Source organism: Stegostoma tigrinum, chromosome 7 (genome assembly GCF_030684315.1).
Source record: "Stegostoma tigrinum isolate sSteTig4 chromosome 7, sSteTig4.hap1, whole genome shotgun sequence".
NCBI classification, from domain to species: domain Eukaryota; kingdom Metazoa; phylum Chordata; class Chondrichthyes; order Orectolobiformes; family Stegostomatidae; genus Stegostoma; species Stegostoma tigrinum.
In genome coordinates this window covers 94,849,361-94,871,863 of record NC_081360.1, presented here as the reverse complement: position 1 = coordinate 94,871,863, position 22,503 = coordinate 94,849,361, and the positions used below count along the sequence as shown (strand labels likewise).

Genomic DNA, 22,503 nt, shown 5'->3' with positions numbered 1-22,503 from the left:
ACATTATTGGGTGTCTGGAGTCACATATAGGCCTGCCTGGGTAAGGAAGGCAGTTTCATTCCTTGAAGGATATTAGTGAGCTAGTTGGGTTTTCCAACAATTGACAATGGGTTCACGGTCATCATTAGACTCTTAATTCCAGATATTTAATGAATTCAAAAGCCACAATGTAGGATTTAAACCCAGGTCCCCAGAACATTATGAACCAAAAGAACTGCGGATACTGTAAATCAGGAACAAAGGCAGAAGTTGCTGGAAAAGTTCAGCAGGTCTGAGACCATTCTGAGGAAGGGTCACTGGATCCGAAACATTAATTCCGATTTTTTTCTTCACAGATGCTACCAAACCTGCTGACCTTTTTCAGCAACTTCTGTTTGAGTTTCTTTAGAAAATTATCTGGGTCTCTGTATTAACAGCTGAGCGACAACGCCAATAAGCTATTGCCTCTCTTTGATTGCTGTAAGAGATTACATGATGGACCTCAAAGTCTAAGCATGTAAATCAATGCTTCCCAATCCTTTTTTTAAAATTTGTGACCCCACTTTGGTGCTGAAAAAAGTGCCGATACTGCGGGAATGTGGAGAGCAGGGTTGGGAAGAGGTAGGACAAGGGGTGAAAGACCTGTGTAGCAATAAGGGGAGGTAGACAATGTAATCCATGGGGTTTTTCAGTGAGGAGGACCTACCATCTCAGTTGGTTCTTTTCTGGAACAGAAATCAGGGTGTGAAAGATTGAACAGCTGGGCAATACATTCTGTATTATAAAAACTGTACGTTTTACAGGAGCAATGGTCTTTGTTAGCATGCGGCAAGACATCCACAACAAACATTACCATACTACAGGCCATAATCTCCGAAATGTTGGCTGCTGATTCCACTGAGGACAGCAGCCTTTTTGTTTCGGGATACCCTTGTGCAAATAGTCCTTGAATGCTGAGGAAACAGTTCCCTTAAAAAGGCTTCAGATTCCAGCAACCTCTCCTTAGTGATGTTGAACCTCTTCCGAGACTCATTACCACAGTAATGGCCATTTGGCCACCTGTGCCAGGGCCGGCCCTTCAAGGGATCACAACAGAACGATAACTGCACCTGTGAAATACCATGGGCAACATGATAATGGTCAGATGACCTGTTTGTTGAGGGAGAAGTATTAGCTGGGACCCCTGGGACAACCCAACGCTCTTCTAGTGCCATGATGGATTTTATATTCATCCGTACAGACAGCTGGGCTTTAATTTAACATCTTGCCATGAAAACCTGACACAGCGCTCCTACAGTAATGCACTCAAGTGTCAGTCTGGCATTTTGTGTGAAGCCTCGAATGGGGCTTGAACTGGGAACATTATGATTCGGTCATTAATGCGCTACCAAATTATCCAGAGTTCACACATTAGAAATTAAGTGTATCAAAAAAGTGCAAGTTCCCAAAGTCAAAATCATGGCTTGGGATAGTTGTAAAACCCTGCTGGATGATGAGGTGTTCTGACAGTTTAAATAAGGAGAAATTGGTTTTGAAAACAGGAGAGTCTGAAACAGCTCAGAATTGGCTGAATGTCTACATGGTTGTGGGGATTGGTCGGGGAACGTGTGAGGGGACAGGGGAACAAAGAGAGAGGATTTTGTGCAAAATGGAGTTTTGATCTGGAATGCTTGGAAAAATGGTGGAAGCAGATTTAATAGTAACTTTAAAAGGAAATGATAAGCACTTGAAGAGAGGAAGTAAAGTAGTGGGACTGTCATTGGATAGTTCCAGTACAGGCACAATGGGTCGAACGGCCTCCTTCTGTCATGTATAATTTATTCTTCAAAAAAAACTCAGTATTTAAAGCCTGATGGTTGTTTGTCTTCATTTTGTCTTTGTCTTAATGATGCAATGCAAGAGTTGTTGAAGATTTAAGCCAGTTAAATGTAAAATTAGAGCTAAGAATTACAGAGGAAAATATGATTAATAGCTGAAAACTGACCTGCGACTAATTGCACTCCCCTCTCACTGACAAGCTCAGCAAATTCTCTGAACCAACTTGTAAAATGATGCTTCAGTCTTATTTTAACAAAGGAACATTCTCACATTAGAGTCATGGCTGTTCTCAACAAGTTTATTTTTTATTGCAAAAGCTTTGATGCTGTCAATGATCATGTAGGGAACTATGGTGATGTGGTAATTGTTGTTCCAGTTCATAAAGAAGGCAGGAAAGGATGGAATCAGATTGTATTCTATGCACACTGTGACAGCTTTTAAATACAGATACATAAATATGTATCTCTGAAACCATAACAAGCACAATTTCAGTCTGTACCCCCATGTAAGAAAACAAAGAGAACCCCTAGTTAATGCTCACCTCCAAAAGAAAATTAAACATTCTCATAAAGTACAAACAACAATGGACCACCCAAGACATTTTTCCATCCCCACCCCTGTCTGCTTTCCGGAGAGACCACTCTCTCCGTGACTCCCTTGTTTGCTCCACACTGCCCTCCAACCCCACCACACCCGGCACCTTCCCCTGCAACCGCAGGAAATGCTACACTTGCCCCCACACCTCCTCCCTCACCCCTATCCCAGGCCCCAAGATGACATTCCACATTAAGCAGAGGTTCACCTGCACATCTGCCAATGTGGTATACTGCATCCACTGTACCCGGTGCGGCTTCCTCTACATTGGGGAAACCAAGCGGAGGCTTGGGGACCGCTTTGCAGAGCACCTCCGCTTGGTTCGCAATAAACAACTGCACCTCCCAGTTGCAAACCATTTCCACTCCCCCTCCCATTCTTTAGATGACATGCCCATCATGGGCCTCCTGCAGTGCCACAACGATGCCACCCGAAGGTTGCAGGAACAGCAACTCATATTCCGCTTGGGAACCCTGCAGCCATATGGTATCAATGTGGACTTCACCTTTTTCAAAATCTCCCCTTCCCCCACCGCATCCCTAAACCAGCCCAGCTCGTCCCCTCCCCCCACTGCACCACACAACCAGCCCAGCTCTTCCCCTCCACCCACTGCATCCCAAAACCAGTCCAACCTGTCTCTGCCTCCCTAACCTGTTCTTCCTCTCACCCATCCCTTCCTCCCACCCCAAGCCGCACCCCCATCTACCTACTAACCTCATCCCACCTCCTTGACCTGTCCGTCTTCCCTGGACTGACTTATCCCCTCGCTACCTCCCCACCTATACTCTCCTCTCCACCTATCTTCTTTTCTCTCCATCTTCGGTCCGCCTCCCCCTCTCTCCCTATTTATTCCAGAACCCTCACCCCATCCCCCTCTCTGATGAAGGGTCTAGGCCCGAAACGTCAGCTTTTGTGCTCCTGAGATGCTGCTTGGCCTGCTGTGTTCATCCAGCCTCACATTTTATTATCATGGAATTTATTTTGACCAGTTTAGTGTAATTTAAACCAATTTAAAATAAATGATGCATCACACAATTTGAGATGAACACCTTTCTGTAAAATGTGTTATTGGCAACTTATTTACAATTTATATAGATGATTTGGAGTTGGGGACCATGTGTAGGGTGTCAAAGTTTGCAGATGACACTAAGATGAGTGGCAGAGCAAAGTGTGCAGAGGACTGTGAAACTTTGCAGAGGAAAATAGATACATTGATGTGAAGTCATAATAAATATATACAAATAAATGTGAAGTCATACATTTTGGTAGGAGTAATAGTAAAAGGGATTACTACTTGAATGGTTAAAAAAGTTGCAGCATGCTGCTATGCAGAGGGACCTGGGTGTCTTTGTCTTTGAATCACAGAAGGTTAGTCTGCAGGTACATCAAGTAATTAGGAAGGCAAATTGAATTTTGTCCTTCATTGCTAAAGGGATTGAGTTTAAAAACAGACAGGTTATGTTGCAGCTGTACAAGGTGGTTGTGAGGCCGCAGCTGGAGTACTGAGTGCAGTTTTGGGCTCCTTACTTGAGGAAGGATGTACTGGCACTGGAGGGAGTGCAGAGGAGGTTCATGAGTTGGTTTGGCTTATGAGGAGAGACTGAGTACATTGGGATTATATTCATTGGAATTCAGAAGATTGAGGGGAATATCATAGAAACATATGAAATTATGAAGGGAATAGATAAGATAGAAGTATTGAGGATGTTCCCACTGGCAGGTGAAGCTAGGAACAGAGGGCATAGCCTCAAGATGAGAGGGAGCAGATTTAGGACTGAATTGATTTGGAACTTCTTCACTCAGAGGGTTGTTAATCTATGAAATTCCTTGCCCAGTGAAGTAATTGACACTACTTCAGTAAATCTTTTTAAAGCTAAGGTAGATTTTTTTTGAACAATAAGGAAATTAAGGGATACGGTGAGAATGCAGGTAAGTAAATCTGAGTCCACAAAAAGATCAGCCATGACCTTATTGAATAGTGAAGAGGGCTCGAAGGGCCGAATGGCCTACTCCTGATCCTAGTTCATATGTTCTTATGTTCTTAACTTCAGTTTCCCTTCTTAATGCTTTTCAGTGCATAGTCAGCTTTTCACTTTTTGGTGTCCGTGTCGGAAAAACTGCAAACTACTTTCATCACCTTTATTTTTGTTTTCCTTTACCCTGGAGTTTATCTGAGTGACAGCTAATCTAGTAGAGACATGTCAACTTATTCAGGGGCTTAGAGGAACAGTGCTGAAGTAAATGTTTTCGTGGCCGTTTATCAATGTCAGGGGTCACTACCTGGCCATCTGGGACTGAAATGTGGAGAGATTTCTTCATTCGCCTTGACCCCAGAGAACTGTGCATGCATATTCATTGAGTATATTTAAGACAGAGGTCAATAGGATTTTTCCCTCTTAAATGATGTTAGGGATGGAATTATAGTACAACAAGGTGAGTTTTGAGGTAGAAGATGAACCAGAATATTTGTAAATCATGGAGCAGGTTTGATGGCCAAATGGTGCACCTCTGCTCCTACTGTTGTTCGAGTTCCTCTTGGAATTTAAAGGGGGGGAATTTTATAAATAAGTTTGAGATTCAAAGCTTTTAGGTAAGTGCAGTCAACATTTAACAGAACCTACTATCGATTCCACCCTGAAAGTGTTAACCAACTTTTCCTTATTATACACTCCTCCAACATTTTTAGGTTTCATTTCAGATCTATTGACTATTTACCTTGCAGCATAATTCAATGTATAAGGCACGTAAATTGAATCCAAATACCATGCCTGAGCAAGTGTTTTGACTGCCAACCTCCTCAAAGATAACTTTGGCACTGTCAGACTCTTGGAGGATGATGAATACCAGCAATGCCAATCACCATAATTGCCACTGCTGACATACCAAGAAATCAACAGAGATTTTTTAAATTGTTGATGAGGTTGTTGTAATTTTCCGCGGTGTCAGCAAATGCCCTAATCAGTATAACCGTGTGCACCTTCTCCTTTATTTACAGCTGAGTTTTGGAGGGATTCCAATTCCAGGCAAATCTGTGACATTCCTCAGGAAGAACTTTCACGGCTGCATTGAGAATCTCTATTACAATGGGGTGAATATTATTGATCTGGCCAAGAGACACAAGCCTCCGATACATATTGTGGTAAGCTTTTAGGAACTAAGATAACAAGGAAGATAGGATTGATGGTTTAAGTGAATTAATGTTTGCTATCTATTGATGTAACATTACCGCTTCGACGAGTTTCCTGTCTAAGTAATAAAACTTGTTAAGTTAGCTCTGAGGAGCTCTGATGGTGGGTCACTTGACTGAAAATGCTAAATGCTGCCAGACCTGCTGAGCTTTTCCAGCAATTTTCTGTTTTTGCTTTAGATTTATAGTATTGTCATGGAATGGCAGAGCAGACTCATGGGCTGAAAAGTCTATTTCTGCTTCTACACCATATTTTGCTGTTTTTGAAGCATGTCCTGATGTTTTTTTTTCCCCGCAGGTGATTTGACCACTGCTGAGAAAAAAAATGAAAAATCACAATTATTTTGACAGAGATGGTAGGGACTGCTGATGCTAGAGAATCTAAGATAACAAAGAGTAGAGCTGGATGAACACAGCAGGCCAAGCAGAGGAACAGGAAGGCTGACATTTCAGCCCTAGGCCCTTTATCAGAAATTGAAGAATGGACAAGGGTCTAGGTTTGAAACGTCAGGTTTCCTGCTCCTCTGATGCTGCTTGGCCTGTTGTGTTCATCCAGCTCTACACCTTGTTATCTCAAAATTATTTTGACTTTTTCTTGACCCAACTTTACTCATGTCAAAATTTATCTCTTCATTATCTTTCGCTTCTGTAGATAGGAGGTAGAAAAAAAACTGATACCAAATTTGAGTTGCCAGACATTACGTCATGTCAGATAAATCCAGTAGACATTTTTTTGAGGTGATGACCAAGTATTTGGATGAGGCTAGGGCGGATGATGCAGTTTATATGGATTTTGGCAAGGCTTTTGACAAGGTTCCACGTGGGAAACTGAAAAAGAATTTAAAAGCTTATGGGATCCAGGGTAACTTATCAAATCTGATTAGTTTAGTGACAGAACCAGAAGGTGGTGGTAGAATGCTGTTTGTGTGACTGGAACCTGGTGGACAGTGGCATATCACAGTGATTATTGCTGGATTTCTTGTGGTTTTGATATTCATAAATGATGTCGATGAGAATGTGAGGGACTGAAAAATAACTTTGCAGATGACACAAATGTCGGCCTGGTCAGCAGGAAGGCACAGTGTTAGATTACAGGAGAGTATAAATGGATTGGTTAGTTGGGCAGACAGGTGACAGTTGGAATTTCACCCTGATGTGCTTTGGATAATGGAACAAGATCAGGGAGTACTCAGTGATTGGAAGGACACTAGGAGGCTCTGTGGAACAGAAGTATCTTGGGGTGCTTGTGCACAGATCCCTGAAGGTGGTCGGACAGGTTAATAAGGCACATGGACTACTTGGTTTTATCAGTTGTGGCACAGAGTATAAGTGCAGGTGATGTTGGAGCTTACAGGACATTGGTTAGACCACACTGGAGTACATGTGAAGTTCTGATCACCATCCGATAGGAAGGATATGATTACACTAGAGTAGATGCAAAGGAGATTCCACAAGATGTCACCTGAGCTGGAGCATTTCAGCTGAACAGAGGCTGAAAAAGCTTGAGTTATTTCCTTTCAAGCAGAAAAAGTTGACAAGAGACCAGATAGAGGTATGTAGGGTTATGAGGGTGAACAGAAAACAGCTATTCCCATTAATCAATGGGTCAATAAAAGGGAACATAATTTTAAAGTGAAAGGCAGGAGTTTCGAGAGGAATTGAGGAAATCCCTTTTCACCCAGTTCCTGGTGGGAATCTGGAATGCACTGCCCGGGAGGGTGGCTGAGGCAGGAAACCTCACAAATCTTTATCAAGTACTTGGATGAGCAGGTGAAGTGTTATAACATTCAAGGCCTAGTCGGGAAATGTGGGACTTATGTATGTAGTAGTGTATCTCTGGCAGCATGGACTAAATCGGCCAAAGGGCTTGTTCTGTACTACATAATTGTATGATTGCTGGGGTAGCAATTACTTAGAGGTATTACTGCTAGTCAATTAAACCAAAGACCCATGTAATGTTTGAGGAACCTGATTTTAAATCCTGACGTGACAGGGTGTGGAATTTGAATTCAATAAAAATCTGGAATTAAGAGACTAACGATGACCGTAATGCCATTGTTGATTGTTGGAATAAACCATGTTGCTTGCTAATGTCCATTAAGGAAGAAAACTGCCATCCTTTCTCGGTCTGGCCTACATGTGACTCCAGATCCATGTAGTTAAGCATTGTTGACACTTAACTTCTCTCTGGGCAATTAAAGATCCACAATGAATGCTGCCCAGCCAATGATGCCTTCACCCTTGAATAATTTTTTTAAAAAAATCAATTGATGGTAGTGAAGGGAGGGTAGAGGTGATAACAGTGTGTTTTGTGGGATTGTGACAATTGAGAGAACCCACAAGAAGATCAAATTGCCATTTTGTCATGCACCAATATGGAAAATCTACATCCCAGAGTGTGAAAAATTGGGCTGTGGATTTGGAGTGGGCACCACGAGAAACTCCAACTGGGCAAAGCCTTGCTAGAGGACATGTTTACACACTAGCTGTGCTGAAGGAGAAAAACCTGCAGTCATTAGGGGATTAACCATTGAAAGGGATACCTGTTTCCTTGCCTTAGGGATTGTGGTGTGTTGACCTGGGCAAATCCTCATCATGTTGGACAGAATGGAACAGTTTTCACATGTTAGGAGCATATGAGAAGTTGCCTAGACATGGAAACATTAATGTGCTCTCTCTCTATCTGGAAAGGTTGCCCAGGTTTGAAAGGTACAAAATGGCCAACAAGGGATGAATAGAATTAAAACATCCCACTGCAGCATTTAAGTGAAACATAATGATATCATTGAACAGTGCTACTCCAAGGTGAATGGGAGGCCCTACAAGCAACCCTCTGAGACAGTTTGATAAGACGATGCCTAATAATAGATGCAAGTTCATTATAATACAACAGGTGATTGATTCCAGCCTAATTTCTGAAGGGATGTTGCCCCATTAGGTGAATAGCACCAGTTAGAACCAGAAGTGTAAATCTCAGTGCATGAACCAATCAGCTTAACTCATTAAACAGCTATGAAAATGACAGTGAAAGCTATTTTGTACTAATCACTTGTCTCTTTGGAATTATTCACAATATCAATAATTGTTTTAGTTTAAGATTCTTCAGATAATCACAGAGATAGCTTTCAACATAGTTATCGATACATGTATAACGAAAGTATAACAAAAACGGTCAGGGAAAAACATTTAAACTTGGATGTGAACGTTAATTAGTCTCATGAAATGATTTCCTTACTTCCAAAAAGATGCCTGGCATGTCCTGAATGAAATAGATTGATCCCAATGTATTTGTTAAAAAGTGCAACTAATTTTATGATCGGAGATTAATACTATGAATCATGTAGCAGTTGGTTAAAACCAACTATCTTCTGTATTTTATACATATGTAATTGGAACAGAGGAAAATATAAAAGGAATAACAGAATTTGATGGAGATAGCGCATGGAATACAATGAAGAATAAAATTCAAGCAGTCCTTAGAGATAACCAAGTCTGGGACAGGCCCGAAGGAGTAACTTTGGAATGCAAATTAATAAGATGTATAGAAAGATCCCAAAGCCTGGAGATGACAATATCTGTGAAACACCATGTGGCTATAGTAACCTGGGGCTGCCCAGAGGAATGCCCATCATTGATTAGGCATTTCACAGCATTGACATAAGAGGGAAGGACATAGTGACCATGCTGTGGGTGATTACTGTAATACAAAGTATGTAAAAATATTGTATTTCACTGTAAAAATCCAGTGTGTCATTGATCTCTGACCTGAGCTGTAGATTAAGAGAATGGTTGGGTTCTCATGTCGAAGCCAGATTCGGGTGGAGAACTTTTGGTTGTCTCCATTCATTAACTGGTTATTGTGTGAATAAAGTCTGCTACTGCCTGAATCCTGCCTGCCTCCCATGTCTTTGCCCCCATTCGATGTGGTGGGCGGATGCAGGGGTGAGAGGTTATGCTCCCACACCACCAATGCTGTGATTTCCAGCATTTTTTGCTTTCAGTTTCCACATGTCCACAGGCTGAAGGTGGGGTGAGAGCTCAGATGCGGTCTTCACTGAGTGGCTCTCTCAGGTCCAACAGTATGGTGCCAGCCTGACACTAACAGCTCAGGTTCAGCGTTGGCGGAGAGGCTGACAGGGTGTGGAGTAGTGGTGAGAAACCAAAGGAGATATTGGGTTTGGGAAAGACTCCCCTCCCGATCTCTCAATATTTACTGGCCATTTAAATCAGAGATTAACTTAAAATTGGTCATTGTATACATAAAGAGAAAATAACATGCTCCCTGAGCCAGCTGAGGTTTATTAAGATGGAAAGGGAAGCTTTTTTTGAATTTATGAACATTATTACTGCAGTAGCGAAGCAGGTGGTGAACAATTATTTTTCTCTTTGAGGTTAATGTGGAGTAGACCATTAGGAAAGCATTAATATGAGCCATGCCTTGCCTGCTAAAGATCTCAGGCAGCTGCCAAAAACAGAGGACAATAATGACCATGGATGATATTTAAGAATTCGATCATGGAATGTGGGTGTTGCTGGCTCAGAGGGCTGTTGTTGGCTCAGAGGGCAGGTTAAGAGTTAACCACATTGCTGTGTGCCTGACAAGGTAAGGATCGCAGTTTCCTTCCCTAAAGGGCATCAGTGAACCAGATGGGTTTTTCCGACAATCAACAATCACGGTCGTTACGAGACTTGTAATTCCAGATTTTCATTGAATGCAAATCCCACCATCTGCGATGCCAGAATTCGAACTCAGGTCACCAGAAAGTAACCTACGTTGCTGGATTACTCATCGTGGTGCAGCTGTGCAGGACATTAGTTCAGCCACTTTTGGAGTATTGCATGCAATTCTAGTCTCCCTCCAAGAGGAAGGCTGTTGTTAAACTTGAAAGGGTTCAGAAAAGATTTATGAGGATGTTGCCAGGTTCGGAGGGTTTGAGCTCTAGGGAGAGGCTGAATAGGCTGGGGCTATCTTCACTGGAGCGTCGGAGGCTGAGGGGTGACCTTTTGGAGGTTTATAAAATCATGACAGACCTGGATAGGGTGAATAGACAAGGTCGTTTCCTCCAAGGTAGGGGATCCTAAAATGAGAGGGTACAGTTTTAAGGTGAAAGGGGAATGGTATAAAAGGGACAGAAGTGGCAACTTTTTCATGCAGAGGGAGATGCATGTATGGGATGAGCTGCCAGAAGAAGTGATGGAAACTGGTAGGATTACAACATTTAAATAGGTTTTTGAATAGGAAGGATTTAGAGAGATATGGGCCAGATGTTGGCAAATGGAACTAGATTTAAATATGTTATCTGATTGGTGTGGCCAGGTTGGACTTAAGGGTCTGCTTCTGCACTGTGTATCTCCATGACTTTATGACCCTGTTGAGCGATAATACCAGTAAGCCATCACCTTCCCTATGATGGGAGATGTTAATGATGGCATTGTTCATCTTAACAATTATTTTTCGTGAGCTGAACAATTCCTTCTTTGTTAGATCTGCCTTGCTTTTATCTGGCATTCTTCCTGTGCACCTTTACTTGTTAGTCTTCACTGCCAGGAGAGTCTGAATCTGTCTTGTCAGATCTCTTGCAATCTTCTTAGGTGTTCGCTCTTGTTCACATCAGTTATTCTGACAAACAGCCAATGAATGAGAGCTTCACGGAATTGGACATGTTTGACTCTTTACTCTCTTCCTCCCATCCTGTTTCCGTATCTTGATTCACATACTTCCCCCCAACCCCTTCAATCTGGAGAAGGCAACAATGCAGCTTCTCTGCAAATACAAGGGTAGGCAAGCACCTTGTTTCTGACAGACAGAAACCAGGCAGTGGGAATAAATTGGTTTTTTTCTGAGTCACTGAATATACTCAAGAAAGAGAGAGAGTTGTTTTTTGCATTTAAAGTCAGCAAAGGTGGAATATGGCATAAATATAGAAGATCAGCTGTGATCATAGTGAACGGTGGAGCAGGCTTGAGGGGCCGAATGGCCGATTACTGTTCCTAGGTTCTACGTAGCAATGTAAATTTTTGGCAATTGGTTATGTCAGGTAACATACCAAAGTTGCCTGGATGGATGGAATGAAAGTTTTATTTCCTCCCCTGATGGTAATTTTTACCTATTCTTGAGGCACACGTTATATGCAAATTTTAAGAGCAGTTAAAACAAGGCTTAGTTCAAGAGATTTTTGAAGGTGGAGAAAACAGTAGCAAGGAAGCTGCATACAGAAAGAATAACACAATTGTTGACAGCTCTGTTACTAATAGGAAGGCAGCAAGAACATAAGAACGAGGAACAGGAGTAGGCCAGCTGGCCCTTCAAGCCTGCCCCACCATTTAATAAGATCACGGCTGATCTTTTTGAGACTCAGCTCCACTTACCCGCCCACTCACCATAACCTTTACTTCCTTTACTGGTCAAAAATTTATCCAGCCTTGCCTTAAAAACATTCAGTGAGGTAGCTTCAACTGCTTCACTGGGCAGGGAATTCCAGATTCATAATCCTTTGGGTGAAGAAGTTCCTCCTTACCTCAGTCCTACATCTCCTTCCCTTTATTTTGAGGCGATGCCCTCTAGCTCTAGTTTCACTTTTCAGTGTCTTCTGCACATTTTGCTCTACCACTACTCACCTTAGTGTCATCTGCAAATTTTGACATACCACACTTAGTCCCCAACTCTAAATCATCCATGGTAATTGTAAACAACTGAGGTCCCAACACTGATCCTTGAGGCACACCACTAGCCACTGACCGCCAACCAGAAAAATACTCATTTATCCCTACTCTTTGCTTTCAACTGGTCAACCAATCCTCAATCCATGCCAGTACATTACCTGTAATACTGTGCAACTTTATCTTCTGTAGCAGCCTGTGGTGTAGCACCTTGTCAAATGTCTTCTGGAAATTCAGATACACCACATCCACAGGTTCCCCGTTGCCCACCATGCAAGTAATGTCCTCAAAGAATTCCACCAAATTAGTTAAACATGATTTACCCTTCATGAACCCATGCTGGGTGTTCCCAATGGGACAAGTTAGTCAAAATGCAATTGCCGATGACTGAACAGCGGAAGGTGCAGAGTGAAGATTGAGAGGTTTGCAAAGAAAGTTGAGGATTTTGAAATCAAGCTATTTGGGAATGGATGAATCCAGTAGCGATCAGTAAGGGTTAGAGCTGAAAGACAAGTGAGATTTTCTAAGGGATAGTGTGAGCAATAGAGCTTTCAATGAATTGATTTTATTTAAGGTAGAGTTTAGCAGATTGTGATAGTAAGAGGAAGTTAGAAAAGTAAACCCAGAATAAATTTATTTTCCTTTTATTTCTCTATTTCCACAATTTGGAATGTTCATAGGAATTACTGTGTTTCACTGGAAATGCCTGGGTGCAAATGACCTCATACATGATCTGAAAAGCTCTTTCTCAATGTCCAATAGAATTAGGACACTGAATATATCTACCTCAAATTTAACCAAAAACTCTGCTCACTAAAGAAAGGTGTTAGCAGACTATATGATCATTTAATTGTTTGCACTGAGTGTAGGGAGCTCCCTACCACTTCTCCTAGATACTAAGAAACTCTTTGATAATTTTGAATAGATTCATCTGTTTGACGCTATGCATGAGCTTGGCTTAAGGAATACTCTACATAGAATTGTCCAAAAAATTGTATTTCAATTTTTTTCACTGCTCCCATTGTTTTCAAATCAGATTTTTTTTTGTTTGAAGCTTTAAAGTTTTATGCAGCTTGCCACATCTTCAATGTCAGACAATTGCATGCTGAGCCAATAGCAGGTCTGCCAAGATAACGCAACCTGCCAGAAACAATGGCCAAGGCATATGTGCCGTACAAGTTCTACAGAATAGGGAAGAGCCTTGTGGGTTTGGTGCTTGACGTTAGCTCATGACTGTACATATGTCAACAAACAGAAGAGTACAGTTGTCATAAAATTAGAATTCATATTTTCCCAGTACAAAAAACTATCTTGTGTTTACATATCTTAGCATAGAAGTGTTGCAAAGTTTACCTATAATAAACCACTTTGAGATACAGTGACTTTTGCCTGGAAGGCAAACAATTCCCATTTTGAGCACAGAAAGACAATAAAACATTCATAAGATAGTTAAATAGTGGGTCAATTTTGATGCTTCTGTTTGGGGGAGGGCTGTCATCATAGAAACAGGGAAGAAAATCTCCTCCTCCAAACAGCTTTTCATGTCCACCCAAACAAACAGACTCAGTGCTAGATTAAAGAACTATGCAAATCCTATGTAAGTTTCCTGTTTAGTTTATGCAAATATCGCGCATGCCTGAGATAGTGTAAAGCTTACAGAATAGAAATCATTATGGGTGAGAGGGTAGCATTACAGTAATGTCAAGGGACTAATAATCCAAATCCCAAATTGATGTGAAAAGGAGTTTTGTGGCACAATAGTACTGTTCCTAAATCTGAACCAGGAGACGTGTGTTCAAGTTCTACAAACTTCATAGGTGACATCCCGGAACCAGTTATTATCAAGTGATAGAGTCACACAGCACAGAAACAGATCCTTTGGTCCCACTCATCCATGCTGACCAAGTTTCCCAAACTAAACTTGTCCCTTTTGCCTGTGTTTGGCCTATATCCCTCGAAACCTTTCCTGTCCAAATGCCTTTTAAATGATGTCACTGTACCTGCATTTAACACTTCCTCTAGGAATTCATTCCACATATGAACCAACCTCTGTGTGAAAAAGTTTCCTCTCAGGTCCCTTTTAAATCTTTCTCCTTTTGCCTTTAAAACATGCCTTCAAGTTTTGGATTTTCCTGGGAAAAAGCATTGGCTATTCACCTCATCCTGCCCCTCATGATTTTATAAACCTTTATCAGGTCACTCCTCAGCCTCCTATGCTCCAGTGGAAAAAAAGTCCCAGCCTATCCAACCTCTCCTTATAACTCAAGCACTCCAGTCCTAGTAATATCTTGGTAAATCTTTTCTGCACCCTCTCCAATTTAATAATATCCTTCCTATAACAGAGTGACCAGAACTGTACACAATAATTCAAAAATGACTTCAGCAATGTCCTATAAACACGCAACATTGTGCGGCATGGTGGCACAGCGACAGGGACCTGGATTCAATTCCACGCACGCGTGACTGTCTATGTGGAGTTTGCACATTCTCCCCATGTCTGTGTGTGTTTCCTCCGGGTGCTCCGGTTTCCTCCCACAGTCCAAAGATGTGCAGTCTGAGCGGATTGGTTATGCTAAATTGCCCGTAGTGTTCAGAGAGGTGTAGATTAGTGGGGTTATAGCGGATGGGTCTGGGTGGAATGCTGCGAGGTTCAGTGTGGACTTGTTGGGACAAAGGGCCTGTTTCCACTCTGCAGGGATCCTATATTAAAAAACGACATCCCAACTCCTATACTCAATGATCTGAGCAATGAAATCAAGTGTGCCAAATGCCTTCTTCACCACCTGTCTAACTGTGTTGCAACTTTCAAAGAACTATGTATCTGAACCCCTAGATCTCTGTTTGTCAGCCCTCCCTCGGACACTACCATTAACTGCTTCAGTATTGCTCTTGTTCACCTGAAGAAAATGCAATACTTTGCATTTATTCAAACAGAAATCAATCAGCCACCTTCCGTTCTTGGCCCAATTGATCAAGGCACCTTTGTAATCTTAGATTACCTTTTTCACTGTCCACCATACCAACAATTTTGGTGTCATCCACAAACTCACTAACCATGCTTCTTAAAATCTCACCCAAATTGTTTTGATTAGAATCTGTCTTTCAATCATTCCTGGTAAATTGCCTGCCTTGAATCGAGGAATATAAGACAGTTACATTCAAAGTAGGACAAATCCCCCAGTGGGAGCATTCAGTGTCCAAGTTGCTGAGTTGAACTGTAGTGGATTATTTGTGTTAATGCAAGCAACCTTCTGCTTCAGGAAACAGTAACACAGAACGTGCCACATCTTGGATAAGAAGGTTCCTGATTATGATGATGAGTGATCTTTTTGAAATTGCTGTTGCTATCAACATCAGTTTCGTTAGCACAAGTAGTAACAGATATTAAGTGGACAAATTCTTTTTCTCAGATGCTGGGTGGATAGGTCACTGCTTTGGTACTGTATGTGACTCCCAGGCATAAACAACACCCTGTAATTGAGGCATAATTTTATTCTTTACCTGAAGGAAAGTTAACATCAAGCTGATGAATAAGCAGAAACCTGACATGCTGTCCCAGAGGGTGAGATGACATGCCCTTTTGGTGATGAGCCTTTGTATCTTCTTCAATGGATCACTGTCTGAGGTTGCTTTCTTTTTCTTTTAGGTGATGAAAATCTGCCAAATTGAATGCTTAGGTTTTCAGGAGGTTTTTGTAAATTGTGAACTGGATGTGTTTGTGTACAAATGATGGCTAGCAGTTTGACGCCCAATGACATTGTCATGTTCACACTCTGTTTTTCTCTTGGATTTCATGCCAGTTAAAATCCTTATTTAGGTAAATACTTCCAGACAGACAGAAAACAATAAATAACAGCCGCAGAGATTCTTGCAATCTGTCCACTGGTTCCCACTCCAAAAATGTCTTCTCTTTTTCATAGCCCTCAATCCATTCTCTGTTAATAATGGGGCTTTTGCATGAGAAAGGAACTGAGTGTCACTGCTGAGGATCTGAAGAACAGAACCTTTTAATTTCACCATGACCTGACTTGACTTCCACTGATTGAAAAAACGCTTCCTGACCTGAGCTGAATACCCCGCAAGCTCGCTCCGGACCTGATCTAATTTCACCTCCCTCTCCATCCACTGTCCCACCAGCTACCAATTTACCCAGCTATCACTCTGTTCTTTTATCCAATTACCTCTACGCACTCACCCACCAACCTCGCCCATCTGATCTCCTTGCCCACTTACAACTTTGGGGCACCTAACCTCTTTCCAAAATATAGTGTGGCTGTTGCAGATATTCCGCTCACTGCTCCCTGTGAGAGTTCCAGCACAGAGGGAATAAGCTCAACCTCTGCTGGAGGCTCGGATAAAAATCATCATCGAGTGCAGCTTTGTGGGTCACTCTTGGTTGGATTGATGTCAGAAATAGGGGCTCCAAGGCTGATTGGAATATTTCAGCCAGTGTCTTTTGGTGATGACAGGAGCCAGAGGAGGCCATTTGGCCCATCCCATTCTGCTATTCTTCACAATCATGGCTGATCGTCTAACTCAATAGTCTAATCCTGCTTTCTCCCAATAACCTTTGATTCCATTCAACCCTAAGTGAAAAATCTAGTCGCTTCTTGAATACAGTCAATGTTTTGTCATCAACTACTGCCAGTGGTAATGAACTCCACAGGCTCACCACTCTTTGGGTAAAGGAAGGTCTCCTCATCTCCGTCCTAAATGGTCTACCCCAAATTCTCAGACTGTGGTCCCTGGCTCTGGGCACACCCACCATCAGGAACATCCTCCCTGCATCCACCTTGTCCAGTCCTGTTAAAAATTTATAAGTCTCCATGACATCACTCCTCCTTCATCTGAACTCGATCAAAAGCAATCCCAACCTAGACAATCTCTCCTCATACATCAGACCCACCATGCCCAGAGTCAGCCTGGTAAACCTTTGTGCGCTCCCTCCAGAGCAAGAGCATCCTTCCTCAGGAAAAGAGACCAAAACTGTGCATGATATTCCAGCTGTGGCCTTACCAAGGCCCTGTGTAACTGTAACAACACATCCCTGCTCCTGTACTCGAAACCTGTCACAACGAAGGCCAACATACTAATTTCTTCCTTCCTGCCTGCTGTACCTGCATGCTTACCTTCAGCGACTGGTGCACAAGGACACCCAGATCCCATTGCACATTCCCCCTTTCCAATTTTCATCCATTCGGGTAGTGATCTGCCTTCTTGCTTTTGCTTCCAAAGTGAATAACCTCACAGTTATCCAAATTATACTGCATCTGCCACTGATTTACCCACTCACCCAACCTGTCCAGATCATGCTGAAGGATCTCTGCATCCTCGTCACAGTTCACCCTCCCTCCAAACTTGCTATCAACTGCAAGCTTAGAGATGTTACATTTTGTTCCCGCATCTAAAACTTTAATATATATTGTGAATAGCTGGGTTCCCAGCACCAATTCCTGTGGTACCCCACTGGTTACTGCCTGCCAATTTGTAAAAGGACCCATTAAATACTAATCTTTGTTTCCTCTCTGCCAACCAGTTTCCTCTCCATCTCATTTTCTTCCCCCAGTCCCATGCATTTTAATCTTGCACATTAATCTCTTAAGTGGGGCTTGGTCAAACACTTCCTGAAAGTCCAAATCTACTACATTGACTAGTTCCCCCCTGCCAACTCAAATAGTTACATCTTCATAGAATTCCAACAAATTTGTCAAGCACAATTTCCCCTTTGTAAATCCATGCTGACTCTGTCTGACCCTGCCATTGCTTTCTAAACGCAGAAAGTGGTGGGTGTGTGGAATGTGCTGTTGGCAGTGTAGTGGAGTAAGATTCTTTTGAGACTTTAAAGGACTGTTGGATAGGCACATGGAGGATAGTAAAATGTAGGGTATGCAGGGTAGATTGATCTTAGCAGGATAATAGTTTGGCAGAACATCGTGGGCTGAAGGGCCTGTACTGTGCTGTACGGTTCCACGTTCTATATTCTATGTAAATGCTCTGTTACAAAAACCTTGAGAATGGATCTGAGTGTTTTCCTCACTACCGATGTTATGCTTACCGGTCTACAATTCCCGATTTTCTCTCCACCTCCCTTTTTTACTTGGACTATTGGTGATTCCAGTTTCATATCAACCTGATTCATGTGTACTTGTTTTCAGATGTAACCTGGAAAGTTATTCAATTTCATCAAGCGATGATCACTGATTCAGAAGAAAGACACAGGAAAGTTTATGAAACAAATAAACTTTCATTAAGTAAAATCTGTACTGGAAAATGTGTCTTGAAAACTGATTTCATAGTCAAGGCACAAAATAGTGAATATAGTTGTCCCTTGTTAAGACAATTGTAATATTAATTGATTGGAACTTAATTATTACTTTTATCTGCTATTAAGTAGCTTTGTGCCGATCAAGAGAATATTGAGACTCTAATTGGTGCAAGTGATGTTGTTCACTGGTTTCTCAGCTGAATGCCTTGGCCTCTGCTTTTCATGTCTTCCTTGTCTATTCCTGCCTCAAAATCTTCTACCTCATATTCCTGAGCTGATCACTTCTGTCCTTGGTACAAGCTGATGTCCTTGGAGACCTGCATAAAGCCCCCAACCCGCACATGTACCTCACCCTCCATTGTCCCGCGATACAACTTCACTGCTTAGTCCTTTACTTTCTTCTGTGATTTCCCTCTCCAACATTGCCCTAGCACTCACTCTGAGAGGTGCTTTCCTGTACCTTTCGCTTTCATTTTCTCATGCAGACTGGGCTACACTGGCAAGGCCATTGTTAGTTGCTCATCAAAAACTGCCCTTAAGGAGAAGGGGCTTGCTGTACAATTTCAGAGGGCAGCTAAATGTCAACCGCGTTGTAGCGGGTGCGTAAAGAGGGAAGATTTCCTTATCAGTGAAGCAAATGATATTTCACAAAAAAATCATCAGAGTTTCATGGTCACCGTTGTCTTTTATAGAGTCATAGAAGTGGATAGCACAGAAACAGACCCTTCGGTCCAACTCATCCATGCTGACCCAATATCCTACACTGATCTAGTCCCATTTGCCAGCATTTGGCTCATATCTTTCTAAACCTTTCCTGTTCATAGATCCATCCAAATGCGTTTCAAATGTAATTGTACCAGCATCCACCACTTCATCTGACGCTCACTATGCACACACCACCATCTATGTGAAAATCTCGCTCCTCAAGCCCATTTTAAATTTTTCCTCTCTCATCTTAATATTATGCCCTTAGTTTTGGACTCTCCTACCCTGGGAAAAAGACTTTGGCTTTTCGACCTAACTATGCCCCTCATGATTTTACAAACCTCTATGAGGCCACACCTCAGCCTCCAATATTCCAGGGAAAATAGCTACAGTCTATTCAGCCTCTGCTTACAGCTCAAGCCCTCCAACCCCAGCAACATCCTTGCCGATCTTTGATGAGCCCTTTCGAGTTTACCAACATCTTTCCTATAGCAGGGAGACCAGGATTAAAAGCAGCCCTTTAAAAGTGACCCAACCAATGTCCTACATGGATGTCGTCCCAACTCGTCTACTCAGCCCACTGACCAATGAAGGCAAGTATGCCAAACACATTCTTCACTACAACACAGTGTGGAGCTGGAGAAGCACAGCAGTCCAGGTAGCATCAGAAGAGCTAGAACGCCGGTGTTTCAGGCCGGGACCCTTCATCACTCCTGAGCCGACACGTCAGCTTTCCTGCTTCTCTGATGCTGCCTGGCCTGCTGTGTTCCTCCAACTCCACGTTTAGTTGTCTCTGCCTCCAGCATCAGCAGTTCTTGCTACCTCCACCTTCCTCACCACTTTGACAACCTGCAACTCCACTTTCAAGGAACCTTGCACCTGCAGCCCAAGGTCTCTTTGTTTAGCAACACTCACCATGACCCTAATGCTAACTGTGTAAGTCTTGCCCTGATCTGCCTCAGCAAAATGCAGCACTTCACCATTTATCTAAATTAAACTCCATCTGCCACTGCTCAGTCCATTGGCCCATCTGATCGAGGTCCCATTCTACTCTGAGATAACCTTGTTCACTGTCCACCACACCACCAATTTTGGTGTCATCTGCAAACGTACCAACCATACCTCCTATGTTCACATCCAAATCATTTATATACATGGTGAAAAATAATGGACCCAGGATTGATCCTTGCAGCACATGGCTGGTCACAAGCTTTCAGTCCATGTAAATGTCTGAAAGGGATAACATTGAGAGTAGCCTTAAGCACCAGTCACCAGTCACTGATATCATATAGGCTTGTGGGCAAAAAAGTTTAGGATCTTGAAGGAGTGAGACTTAACACTTAGGACCTCTTCCTAATCTCTACCATAATGTCTATCACATTAGCCTAAAAGCAGTTACTAACATGCAGTACACCATGTGGTAGAACTTAGAAGAATTAGAGGAGAACTATGTATATACAATGCCTATTGGGATTGACAAAGTCACAGCAAGGATGCTTCTCCTTGTGAGGCAATCTAGAATGAAAGGCGGAGCACCACCGCAAACTGGAGGAGCAGCACCTCATATTTCACCTCGGGAGCCTACAGTCTGGTGGCCTAAGCATGGAAATTCACCAGTTTTAAAATCTCCCCACCCCTGGCCTCATCCCATGTCCAACCCTCTTTCTCATCCCCCCCTCCTTGACTTGACACAACCTGTTCATCTTCTCTCCTGCCTCTTGCCCCTTGCGCCTCACTGACCAATCGCCACCACTCCCTACCTGCACTCACCTATCACCATCCCACCTACCCGCCCCAGCCCCACCCCTCCTCTCTCTATTTATTTCAGAGTCCCCTTCCCCCTCGTTCATTTCTGAAGAAGGGTCCCAAGCAGAAATGTCAACGTTCCTGCTCCTCTGGCTTGCTGTCCTTCTCCAGCTCCATATTGTGTTATCTCTAGACTGAAAGGTCATAGTTTTAGGATAAGATGTGGCAGATTGGTAGATAAGGAGGAGATAACAAGGTGTGGAGCTGGATGAACACAGCAGGCCAGAAGGGTCCAGACCCAAAACGTCAGCTTTCTTGCTCCTCTAATGCTGCCTGGCCAACTGTGCACGTCCAGCTCCACACCTTGCTATCTCAGACTCTAGCACTGGTAGTTCCTACTATCTCAGAGATGAGGAGGAATTACTTCCACAAACAGTCATGAATCTATGGAATTCACAATGCCAAATGTGGTGGATACCACAACATTGAATAAATTTAAAGAGGGGAGAGACAGATTTGTAATTGTTTAGAGGAGCAGGCAGGAAAGTGGAGTTGAGGCTGAGATGCAATCAGCCATAATTGTATTAATGATGGGATAGGCTCAAGAGGCTCAAATTCCTAGTTGTTATATACCTCTTGTTCAGCACATGAGTGTCTTCTGATCAGTGGTGCATTACCACAGGCCCTATACATCCATAACATAATGAGAACAGTAGCAGAAAATCATCGTGTAGTGAAGGTTTGGACTACTTGGCATATCGTTGTATATAACTATCACCACTGAAGTTAGCTTTTAATTCCATACTTTGTTCATTGCATTTAAATTCCACTAGTTGATAAGGTGTGATTTGAACCCCGGTAGCCAAAACATCCGGCCATGGCAGACAGTTGAATTTGAAATCAATAAAGAATCTGGCATGAAAATTCTAATGATGACCGTGAAACCATTGTCAATTGTTGGAAAAACCCATCTGGTTCCCTAATTTCCCTTAGGGAAGAAAACTGCCATCCTCACCTGGGCTGGCCTGCATATGACTTCTAACCCACAGCAATGACTTTTAACTTCCCTCTGGGCAATTAGGGATGGCCAATAAATCCTAGACCAGAGATGCCTACATCTCATGAGCGAATAAAATAAATAGCCTGATCTTCTGGATTGCCAATCCAACGATATTAGCACTTTACTATTTCCTCTCTTCTATAGATACGTTTTGATACTCAGTGACAATCTATTATTTCTAGCAATATTTTCACCCCTGACAGGGAAGAGATGGAAAGATATTCATTCAGCTATGATTCTGAGAGTGGATAATAGGATGCATGGGATGGCAATTTTAAAATTGGCATTGGAATAAAAGGGGAAGAGAGATTTATTTCAATATCCTTTAAATTGCACTGTTCTTTAGTTAATGCTGTTGGAAGCAATCATTCCTTCTCGTTATTAAGCATGAGCTCAGGTAAGGGCATGTTGACTCCATCGCCCTGAGGTATTAATGGAGAATGCTGTCAAGAATGCTTAAAAGCTGTGCTTCTCCTTCTCAAAAGGTAA

General features: G+C 42.4%; 1 protein-coding gene across 2 annotated transcripts in view; it reads left to right on the top strand.

Moving 5' to 3' along the window:
- The window catches only part of LOC125454249 (contactin-associated protein-like 5), a 974,390-nt gene that overhangs the window by 477,021 nt on the left and 474,866 nt on the right, over nt 1–22,503 (top strand). For both annotated transcript variants that reach the window (XM_059647525.1, XM_048534833.2), the window contains one exon: nt 5,387–5,530. In XM_059647525.1, coding sequence (XP_059503508.1) covers nt 5,387–5,530 — 144 coding nt within the window. The remainder of the gene's footprint in view (nt 1–5,386; nt 5,531–22,503) is intronic.